This window comes from Spea bombifrons, chromosome 12 (genome assembly GCF_027358695.1).
Source record: "Spea bombifrons isolate aSpeBom1 chromosome 12, aSpeBom1.2.pri, whole genome shotgun sequence".
In the NCBI taxonomy this organism is placed as follows: domain Eukaryota; kingdom Metazoa; phylum Chordata; class Amphibia; order Anura; family Pelobatidae; genus Spea; species Spea bombifrons.
Window position 1 is genome coordinate 3,008,121 of NC_071098.1, and position 12,203 is coordinate 3,020,323.

At 42.4% G+C, this 12,203-nt stretch overlaps 2 protein-coding genes across 2 annotated transcripts; both read left to right on the plus strand.

The window, feature by feature from the left end:
* The first annotated feature begins 39 nt into the window (after positions 1-39).
* Positions 40-4,152, plus strand: LOC128470170 (natriuretic peptides A-like). The gene is made up of 3 exons (XM_053452012.1): positions 40-466; positions 1,056-1,344; positions 3,945-4,152. The coding sequence occupies exons 1-3, from the start codon at positions 347-349 to the stop codon at positions 3,959-3,961; spliced, it is 426 nt and encodes a 141-aa protein (XP_053307987.1). The 5' UTR covers positions 40-346; the 3' UTR covers positions 3,962-4,152.
* A 3,653-nt stretch (positions 4,153-7,805) lies between these two features.
* Positions 7,806-11,360, plus strand: LOC128470039 (natriuretic peptides A-like). The gene is made up of 3 exons (XM_053451868.1): positions 7,806-8,102; positions 9,532-9,849; positions 11,018-11,360. Exons 1-3 carry the CDS (start codon positions 7,986-7,988, stop codon positions 11,021-11,023), a joined length of 441 nt encoding a protein of 146 aa, XP_053307843.1. The 5' UTR covers positions 7,806-7,985; the 3' UTR covers positions 11,024-11,360.
* Positions 11,361-12,203: the final 843 nt, after the last annotated feature.

Here is a 12,203-nt window from a genome sequence, read left to right on the forward strand (position 1 = left end):
ACAATATCCCTCTACCAGGGTATAAAAGAGTGAGTTGGAGTGGAGGAGGCAGACAGGGAGAAAGTGGATCAGGGAGAGAGGAGTGAGAAGGGAGAGAGACTGGAGGCAGGGTGAAAAGGAGAGGACAGAGAGAGAGAGAGAGAGAGAGAGAGAGATTACTGCAGAGAGATACAGAGAATTAGGTACCAAGAGGAAAGATATAGAGAGGGAAGACTCTGGAGGAGAGAGAGAGAGAGAGAAAGGAGAAAAGAAAGAGGGCTGCAGGTACCTTGTGAGAACCTGATCTCAACCACCACCAGGAGCTGCTCAGAAGCTGAGACCTCTTCTGTCCACCTTTTGCCTGACCATGCAGAGGAAATTCTACCTGTTGTGGGGGTCTCTCCTGCTGTTCATCTTCCAGCTCCACGTCTCTGGAGCCCACCCCATCATGGACCTGGACACTGACAGAGATCTGGACTCTTTCAAGGTGAGGCTGACCTTTTCAGTAGAGGAGGTCCTCAGCACTTTGTGAAATATTAGATTGCAAGCTCATAATACAAGGATGTGGAGCTTGTGTGTGCCAGAGAACAGTGCTGAGAAGGAAAAAGAATGGAGAGAAGTATAGGGGTAGAGTGAGTGAGTGTGTGATATATTACCCTACGGTGCATGTTCTGGATGGGGTGATCTTTGGAGAGATGTGTTTGATGATTGATACTGATCAGAAGGAGATATGATATATTGATACATTCTGTGTATGTAATATTATCTATATATTATATTATATATCTGTATATTATATACATACAATAAGAAGCTTGTCAGTAGGGAATTGCATTATTTATTTGATTGTCTGCATCAATATCTTTAATAAGTCCATATATTGCATGGCAGGTTCTGGTACCGAGTGGTGGATGTGGAGCAATCAGCTGGTTGCTATGGTGACTGCATCCCTTATAATGCTTTGCACCAGAATTGCTCTGTATCCCCAGCCCGTTGGGGGGCGCGTTCTGCGTATGCACCGCTGTTTCACGATGTGCTTCGTCTTTTATATAATAAAACCTCTGCTGTGATTCCAGAATATTCTTGAAAAGCTGGATGAGAAACTCTCTCTGATAGAAGCTTTGGAATCAAGTCCTGATCTCCTGGAGCAAAGCCCAAAAGATGTTGGTGTCCACCTGGCATCTCCAGAAGACAGCGAGGCCCCTCGACCCGAAGCCAGGGTCACCCCAAATATCCGATACTCCATCAAGGACTCCTTCCTGAAGGGGCTGCGGTCGCTGCAGAACCCCAAAATGATGAGGGACTCTGGGTGTTTTGGGAGAAGGATTGACAGAATCGACTCCCTCAGTGGAATGGGATGCAATGGTAAGGCAGCTTTATAATGGCATGGGGGGGAGCGGGGAGCTAAAGAACCCAACTGCCACCCCTTTCAGAGGAAGAAGGGCCATTGGCGGTGCCACCAACCTTAATAGTGGGCTCTTCTTATAAGACGAGGGTACAGCAGTCTAATCTTTACCCCCATTCCAGGACCTTGAGGTTCCTATATAGAAGGGTCAGTTTAAGAATTTGCCCCACAGCTAACACTCTAAAAGCCCATCGACACCTCTATAGGCAGAGCCCATAGTTAACCCCTTGACCTATATTGATAAAGACTTATCTTCAAAATGGATATTGTTAAAAATAACATTGTTGTTAAAGAAACCATATTACAGTAATATATATATACAGTAATAACCCCCCAGCACTGTATACAGTAATAATACCCCAGTGCTGTATAGAGTAATATAACCCCCAGCGCTGTATACAGTAATACCCCCCAGCACTGTATACAGTAATATAACCCCCCCAGCGCTGTATACAGTAATATACCCCCAGCGCTGTATACAGTAATATAACCCCCCAGTGCTGTATACAGTAATATAACCCCCAGCGCTGTATACAGTAATAGCCCCCAGCGCTGTATACAGTAATATAACCCCCAGCGCTGTATACAGTAATATAACCCCCAGCACTGTATACAGTAATATAACCCCCCCAGCACTGTATACAGTAATATAACCCCCCCAGCGCTGTATACAGTAATAATCCCCAGCGCTGTATACAGTAATATAACCCCCAGCGCTGTATACAGTAATATAACCCCCAGCGCTGTATACAGTAATATAACCCCCCAGCGCTGTATACAGTAATATAACCCCCAGCGCTGTATACAGTAATATAACCCCCAGCGCTGTATACAGTAAGATAACCCCCAGTGCTGTATACAGTAATATAACCCCCAGCGCTGTATACAGTAATATAACCCCCAGCGCTGTATACAGTAATACCCCCCAGCACTGTATACAGTAATAACCCCCCAGCGCTGTATACAGTAATATACCCCCCAGCGCTGTATACAGTAATATAACCCCCAGCGCTGTATAAAGTAATATAACCCCCCAGCACTGTATACAGTAATATACCCCCAGCGCTGTATACAGTAATATAACCTCCAGCACTGTATACAGTAATATAACCCCCAGTACTGTATACAGTAATATAACCCCCCAGTGATGTATACAGTAATAACCCCCCAGCGCTGTATACAGTAATATAACCCCCAGCGCTGTATACAGTAATATAACCCCCAGCGCTGTATACAGTAATATAACCCCCCAGCGCTGTATACAGTAATATAACCCCCAGCACTGTATACAGTAATATACCCCCAGCGCTGTATACAGTAATATAACCCCCAGCACTGTATACAGTAATATACCCCCAGTGCTGTATACAGTAATATAACCCCCAGCGCTGTATAAAGTAATATAACCCCCCAGCACTGTATACAGTAATATACCCCCAGCGCTGTATACAGTAATATAACCTCCAGCACTGTATACAGTAATATAACCCCCAGCGCTGTATACAGTAATATAACCCCCCAGCGCTGTATACAGTAATATAACCCCCAGCGCTGTATACAGTAATATAACCCCCAGTGCTGTATACAGTAATATAACCCCCAGCGCTGTATACAGTAATAACACCCCCAGCCCTGTATACAGTAATATAACCCCCAGCACTGTATACAGTAATATAACCCCCCAGCGCTGTATACAGTAATATAACCCCCAGTGCTGTATACAGTAATATAACCCCCAGCGCTGTATACAGTAATATAACCCCCAGCGCTGTATACAGTAATATAACCCCCCAGCGCTGTATACAGTAATATAACCTCCAGCACTGTATACAGTAATATAACCCCCAGCGCTGTATACAGTAATATAACCCCCCAGCGCTGTATACAGTAATATAACCCCCAGCGCTGTATACAGTAATATAACCCCCAGTGCTGTATACAGTAATATAACCCCCAGCGCTGTATACAGTAATAACACCCCCAGCCCTGTATACAGTAATATAACCCCCAGCACTGTATACAGTAATATAACCCCCCAGCGCTGTATACAGTAATATAACCCCCAGTGCTGTATACAGTAATATAACCCCCAGCGCTGTATACAGTAATATAACCCCCAGCGCTGTATACAGTAATATAACCCCCCAGCGCTGTATACAGTGATGTCGGAAAATCCTGGTTTTATCTCATTTTGTTCCAATAAACTCCCTTTATCTGCAGACCTGGAGGCCGCCATTGCTGTCAGTCATGTGATATTTTGGTGACTTTCACGGCTCTGAGCTGATGCTTTATGGCAATGCTAATGAAGTCTATTCCTCCTTAGTCAGAGAGTCCGGCTGGGTGATTAAGACTGAGCCATTCCATTGTTTCCCACGTGCAGTATGTCAGGATGTTTGTCTAGTAGATTGGGGCTCAGATAATCACAGACGCATTCTATTTAATAAAATGAATACCCCAATCTCCATACTTATCCTTCCGTATTCCCCTGCGCTCTCACGCCTGTATTCATGTTTCAGAATTCCTTGTAGTTAATGCTGACGGTTTTTTTTTCTCTTTACAGGATTCAGAAGGAATTGACCCAAACCGGACAGCAAAGGATCTTCTGCTTCTCCAAACCTCGTACGATGCTTCGCCTAAACATTTCGATTCTATTTATGACTGCCTCTTCATATTTATTTATTTATAACTATTTATTTCATGTTTTATAAATGCATTTCGTATAATCCAGCACATCATAATGCAAAATAAAATGAGATTGACACTTTAAATGCTCTCGTCTGTTTTATGGGGTTTGCCGGTTCCATCTTCTTATATTAATGATTTCAATTACATTTTTGTTCTAACACTTAGTAAAAACCATGTTTTATTCTCTAAAATGTCATATAACCCTAAATGAAGATCTCTTAAGACCCATAGGTCAGAAAAAGCCGAGATAAAGACATTTTTGCCCCCCACTCTTCTTGAAAGAGTTTGATTGTTACATTTGAATGAGATTCGAAGACATTGCGCAAGGATTTTTTTTTTTTATTATTTGCAATTCCACAAATCGCCACTAGGGGCAGAAGTGTCACATATTTAATTTTGATGAAGTTGGGGCAGAAAAAGTATTTTCCCCTATGGCGGTTGATATAAGGAACAGTCTCCCTGTAGATGTGGCCCTGGTGATACAGAAATAGAATTTCAAGAATGTGTTTAAATTTATAAATTCCATATAAAGATGTAACATGAAAAATAAATCATTCTAATGAGTGCTTTAGTCGTTTCGTAGAAGAATCTCCAAGGTTGACAGCTGTCAAGTGGTTCCGACTAGAAAAGGGATATCGTTATTAGATTATTACATGGAGCATGGAGAATTTCCACTCACACTAATCCTCCTAATCTGACGTCTAAGTGGTGGAATTACCCTCTTCAAATTACCCAACACATGCACACAATTTCTAAATGTAACTTTTCAGTTTGAATCTATATGACTTTGTATGTTGGGTGATCTTAATTGTATCAACGTTAACAGAGAAAGGTATATAAAGAGGGTGACGATCCGATTGGACGTGGGGGCAATAAATTATGGCATCCTGATCATTCACTTATTTTATGCCTCTGCTTATTGCCCCCTGGACCATCTGTATATTGTATCGTTCAAATGTATGTGTTCTGCTCACCCACCCAGCTGAGGACTTTCCCAGGAGATTCTGGAAGGGGGGTCAGAAAACCTATGGGGTTAATAATCATTGGGGGAAACAATATACAACCCTGAGGGCAAAACTGATCTTGTAATAGTAGCCAAAAACTTTAAAGGAGGGCCGCTTCAGTGCCATTTGCCTTTTTTTCCCAGCCCTCTCCTGTAGGTTGCACATGAGGCTTCTTTCTATCATCTTAATGAGGCTTTTGGGGGCAATGAAGTCCTGAGCCGTTTCAGGGTCTCCTGCTGACTCTTAGCAGGAATGAGGAGATTCCTGGGGGCAAGAGGTAGTTTTTTTTTGGGGGGGGCAAATGGTCAGACCATCAGGATGAATGAACCTTGATATAAACCGTCTCATTCTCAGGTTCTGAGGAGTATCCACCTTATCACTCCCAGCCGGAACAATCACTTCTTACGTTCCTTTTGTTGTAAGGCCGATGATTGCTTCCCGAGTTCACGCCGTACATGCGCCACGTATGTCTCAAAAGTTTAAATGAAAACATTTTTTTTGCTGAGTTGCCACATTCTATCGATCCGTGACGTCGTTCTCTGCTGAAGCAGCAGCCTTGATTGGTTTTATTGCTGCGCGTCGCCCATAAAGATTTCTGAGACCTCCAGAAAACACGAAGCCTGCAAATGTGCCAAAAATCCCGAACAAAGTGTCCTCGCCGCAGTGACACCAAAATATATCATCCTCAAAGACCTGCATTCACGAAACAGCAAGGAATCGGCTTTCACAGCGAAGAGTTAACGAGGGGGAGATCTTTCATCTCATCCCAAAGTGACGTTTAGCTGATTCAGCACAATATTTAATTATATTCAAGACTTCTCTGTATTTCGGGTTTGAGTTAATCCGATCCCAGAGCCTCAGCCTTTCTGAAAGTTTTCAAATATGTTCATATGAGACTACTTTACTGAGAGTGTGGTGGATGAGTGGAACAGCCTCCCAGCAGAGGTGGTAGAGGCTAATACAGTGAGGGGATTAAACATGCATGGGATAGACATCACTCCTGTGTTCCAATGGCCCTTTATCACTCCCATCACTCCTGTGTCCCAATGGCCCTTTATCACTCCCATCACTCCTGTGTACCAATGGCCCTTTATCACTCCCATCACTCCTGTATTCCAATGGCCCTTTATCACTCCCATCACTCCTGTGTTCCAATGGCCCTTTATCACTCCCATCACTCCTGTGTTCCAATGGCCCTTTATCACTCCCATCACTCCTGGGTTCCAATGGCCCTTTATCACTCCCATCACTCCTGTGTCCCAATGGCCCTTTATCACTCCCATCACTCCTGTGTTCCAAATTTAAAAGATTTTAAAGTAACTTTCTGACGAGGTCCATTTCATAAACGGCATCCACACTTTGCTCAGTCAGTTTGTTCCGTTCTCCAAATATTAAGACTTCAATTTCCCGGCCAGAAAGGCCGACTTAGGATCACCAGAGTTGGGTTTTAACCCCCGGCCGGATCCGCAGCTCTAGCGGCGCGCATGCCCGGTGCACCCCCAATCTTATCATCTACGCCTATTTATATTCTCCAGTCATTTGGAGCGGGACAAAGAGTTACGACACGTGTGCCAGGGCCCGAAATAAACAAACAGCTCGAGGGGCTCGATATATTTACCCTTCAGGGGTCATTACATTGAGTAATGTTACCTAGCGATCTATTTTTGGCCCAGCCTAAAATACTGTATTTATCTGACGAACGCCCACCGGCGATTAATAGCCCAACCCAGGGCAGCGCCACCTGCCACCCCCGCCGCGTCGATGTCCTTACATCCTGGGAACCGGGATATGACATCATATCCCCGCGCCGACTTGGCACAGCCCTCCATGCTGTTAATGGACTGGTTGGGGAGATCAGCGATCGCCCATTGAGTAGAGGCCTGAGGCTCCCTGTAATGCGGCAGAGGGGCTGCCGACCCCCCTGGACCTGCCACCCTAAGCCTAGTCAGCCTAGGCCATAATATGCCCCTCTTTTCTAGGAGGTCAGAATGTTTGCGGGGTATGAGGGGATCGCAGGGTTCTACAGCCCTAAAAGCCCTGATAATGTGTATAGAAACAGCAGGGAATGGCTTTATAAATTAAACGGGGTAAATAAAATATATAAAGTGTCTTTATTTGGCCAACGAAAGCATCAGGAGTTTCGCTGCTGAGTTTCTTTAGCGGCCGCACAGGAGGTACATGAACCGCACCGCGAATGCGAACAAAAACAAAACCGGCCCGGCTTGGGCATCGGCGGGTTGAGCTTACGTGGAACGTAAAACAAATTCACGTGGGGCGGAAATACCAGGATTCATTTTTACTTCCAGCCCGCACTGAAAACAACGCAGAGACTCAACGTAACCCTCAATAAACCATCTTTCCCAATAAACATCGAAGCCCGGGTATTATATATACACGACCAGAGGGTATAACCGGCACACGAGGCTGTTGACTTGGGTATCACTGAGCAATAATCGCCCCCAACGTTGGCGTAACTTGTTGCGGTCAGAAGACCGAGGAGATATCTCATTTTCCATGAGCCACGGCGAAGGAATGCAGATACGGAGACAGATGAGTTGAGTTGTCCTTCTTCATCCAGACACTCAATGCGAGAAATCTCTTCAGCCAAGAATTTAAGTTTTCCACCAAAGGGTCAGTCCAGTCAAGTGGAGAAGTCACCTCGCCGCGGGGCATGTGGCAACGGGGATGGGAGGATAACTTTAAAAGGGAATCTTCTGCTGGCCTCCAAAGAGCGTCTTTATCATTCAGGAAGTGCTAGAATGTGAAGGGGTTCATTCCTCCGACCAACTCGTGTCCTCTCGGCGCGTATATATTGAGTCGCGGCTGTAGCTGTCAGGACTCACAGAGGAGACAAGAATCGGAAGAGCGGGAATTAAGACTCTCTTGGACAAACGGAGACGGCTTCTGGAGTCATGGGGACTTCGCTTATTAAACGCGTGACGTTCGTTCTTCTGCTTTTTGCGTTGACCAAAGCCGGAGAAAACTCGGCGTACGGCTCCATGCTGTCCTCCGACCTGAGCGACCTGAAGGTAAGAGATCGCGGGGCAACGTTTATCGGCGGACGTCGTCGCGCAAACCTCGGAGGGGCTTCGATTTCCACTTAATTAGACAATGTTTGGTTTTCCCCAGAAAATAATAGAGAAATTTCAATATTTTTGGGGGAAGGTTTCAGCTCAATTCATTTATTTCCATTCGATGCATTTTATTTTTTAGAACGTTCCTAGCGTTTATTGAAAAATTGCCTATTTTCAACAAAGTAATACTTAAAATGTCAAATGAATATCTCAGTGTTTTTCCAAGTAAAATATGGGCATAAAAAGTATTTTTTAGGCTATTTTTGAATACATTCAAAATCAATATTCTTATTTTTCTGAATTTATCTCCTTGTTTTTTTTTATTTGCTTTAAAATATATCTTTAATGTTGTTTATTAGATAATCTTGAGCTCAAAATGTACGTCATTAAAAGAAATTACTAGTCAAACATTAACGGTATAATTTTAATTTTAACTAATATGGCTGCTCTAGATTGTTAGCTCTTGCGAGCCGGGCCCTTTCGGTGTATCGGTGTGTCTCAGTCTGTCGGTTCTAGTTTTGTCGGACCCTTTGAAATGTGTGGACTGAAAGAATGTATTCTGCTATAGAAATAAAATAATAAATTATGTATTATTATAATTAGAATAATAATAATAATTACTATTATTATTAAAATAATAATAATAATTATTATTATTATTATTATTATTTTATTCACTGACTACATTTAAAGAACACTGAATAAATATCTTGAATCGAGCTGATTCTGGATATGGTGGCGGTCATATGTTTTAATTCATTTTCTTGATAATAAATAAATCAATTTCTGTATTAATTATTAATTTTATTCATTATTAATTTTATTTCTGGTCATTTAAACCTGGTGTAGGATTTTAAATCTCTACGATTTTCAGAAATTTATTATTCTGCGTCCAATTAAAATAAGAATTGCCCTCTCATTCATGTGAAGCAAATAATCCTTCGTAGATCTATCTTTTTATTCTTCCTAATATTTTATTATATAAAATCAACACAAACCGTAAAAGAAACTTCTATTAGTTCCGGTCATAAATGATGAATAAGACAAAAAATGCTAAATTCAGCACCTTTAAAACATTCTCAAATATTTGAATATTATTAATATCACATGAATACATTTCTGAATTCTTCCTAAGGGAATTAAATTCTTATGTTCTATTAGAATAATGTAATTCAAGCATTAGAAGAATTAGTAATTATTATAGAGGGAGATTAAGGATAAAGTTATATTTTAAACAATGTTATATTCCAGATCTAGCTATAGTTATGTTTCGATGTAATATTTTTATTATCGGGATAAGATATCCCAAGAACAGATACGTTATGGAGTAATAATACGTCTATGCTTTGCATCTGGTAACGTTGTCATGATGTCTTCCCGTCAGGACATTCTCTCTCGCCTGGAGGAACGGCTCCCAGCTGAAGAACCGGAGGTCCCATCGCAAGATTTATTTGCCCAGAATTACGACTCCGCGGATTCCGCAAATTCTGCTCCTTCCTGGAACGGAGAAGCCAGCAGATCCCAGCCGGACTTGGCGTATAACAAAGGCTCCTGGGCGCTGCCCGAGAAACTCACCCCGCTGAAAAGCAAACTGCGGGAACTCCTCAACGCACCCAGGAGCTTCCGGAGGGGCTCGGACTGCTTCGGATCCCGGATCGACAGAATCGGAGCTCAGAGTGGAATGGGGTGCAATAGCAAAAGGGTAAGAATCACCACTTCTGATGGGGCAGGAGGGTCAACGCAACTCACCGAGAACATAAAAACGCAAAGGGGGGGCTGACGGAGCAAAGAACCGCGGACCGTAGAGGTCAAACTTCTCAAAGGTCCATTCTCTAGGGAGGAAGCTCTCTGGTCAATCTAGATGTATCTAATAGGAATGATTAGGTCTTTAGAATGTTCTTAATGTTCTTTTTGGAATGTTGAGCTCTTAGCCCTTGATTCCCTATAACAGATTGAGGTTTTCAATGTATTCAGGAGGACAGGAGCTGAGCGCCTACAAGAGATGCAATCGGTGGCCAGATGTTTTAGGATCATTTCCAGATGTTACATGGTTAATAGTTTCTCAGCGGCCACCAATGGATTGGGGTTTTAAGGACGGCTCACCTAGCGATACTTAAATTGGAGGTTCGGAAGTACTGGAGGGACGGTGCTGACCAACAGTAGGCAAAGTTTACTTCTATATAGATGGTGTTGGATAATAGGAATTGCAGTCTTTCTATACATTGGGAGATGGAGGCTGTGACTATTTGTAGTTAAAGAAAGCAAATATTGATCTTATGGGTTTAAATGGAATCCGATATCTCCATCGGGGCCAAGTCAGGTATGTCTAAAATCTCGAACACCTTCAATAGCTTCCAGCATTCTGTGCGCTCGTTGGGGGGGGGGGGTCAAAACTACATAGAAAACCAATGATTAGGGGCCGATCCCATAAACCAATCCATAAATTACCTGGAGCGTCAAAAGTAAAATATCCGCCATACAGAATAAGACAAAAGGTTTATTTTTGCTGAATTTTGATATTTAACGTCCCGATGAGGACCTTTTGGGGGCAAAACCAAAACAGACCTTTCGTCTACGCACGTCGCTGAAGGGTCAATTCTTTACGTTCCATGCTCCAGTTGTATAAATGGAGAAGGGTCGTACTCAATACCACTATACCCAGACTCCATTACAACCGGCTTGCTGCGAGGGGGCTCCTCGTCTACCTGCGCAGGGCTGTCGATCGCCCCCTTGGGCTGTTGTAGACGACAAAGAATAAACCTGTGGCTTGCACAAAATACACAATCGCACTGAACTCACTGTGGGGCTTTACTCTATGAAATTGTCTGTAAAATATAAATATTTTATGTTCTTTTCATTTTTTCCCTTAGTTTTGAAAGAAATCTCCCAGCAGGTGAAGGCCGAGGCGAGCTGCAACGACCAACAACCAACATCCCAAGAGTAAAGGCTGTTGTATCTCCAAGCACCGCTCCGTAGTCTCGATTACGTGCCAAATATATTTATTTTTCTACGTGTAAATTGGCTTTTTTCAGCTCACAGACACCGCGAGAGTAATTTCCGAGCAGCTTTACGCATCACCCCCTCCCCCCGTACACGCGTTGCATTGCAGCAGAGAAAGGGTTAATTCTTTGAGACGCTGGACACTAACATTTGCTTTCTTTTTTTCTATATTGTATTGTGGAGAAACCCAATAAAGAGATGCTTTTTACTATCCTCCCGTTGCCATGGTGAATGTACTCAACGGTCCACAGGGATAGAAAAAGGCAGATCCAAGCCCCCCCCGTCCGCATTTTTGGGGTTCTTGCCCCAATCTCAAACACCATACAAAAAATTATAAGTACGTCTAGCTTCGTAATTCGGTTTTCGAGCAGATTTAAGAAGAGAAAAAGAAAAGATGGTTATCTAACCAAATTTATTTCCTAAAATGATCATCAAAATGTCAAGAAAACTCAAAATAAGACTTTTTTTTTTAAAATGTGGATATTTATTGATAATACTGATATAACACAGAAATTAAATTTAAATTAAATACATACAAAAAAAAAAGGAAATCTATACATTTTATGTACAATTAAAAATAAAAATATAGATTTCACATTTAAAAAGTGCAGAAATAAAAAACAAACAAATGGAATGTTCCATGAGATAAGAGTTCTTGGCATTCGAGAGGTTAAACAGACATCGATCTTAAAAATACAGCGTAACGGAATGTAACACCGGCCGCTCTGATAGGACGCGCAGTAAGAAGATTAGTAAAGTCAGAATGATGGATTAAAACGGCATTTTTTTTAGCAAAAATAAACGTTCAGGTGTTTAAAAAAAAAAAAAAAAAAAAAAAGCAGCAAAGATTTGGGATATTTCATCGCATTTCCATCATTACAATAATTTCTTGCAGCTATAATAAAAACTCCGCCGATACTCTGAACATGCGCGTTGTAGTTTTAAACATCAAAACCCGGCTAGAAGGTCCAAAGAATTTCATTTGTTACGATGTTACGATACAGAACTCTTCCAGAGGGTTCCGGAACCCCCTCCTGCCAATTATATATATTTTTT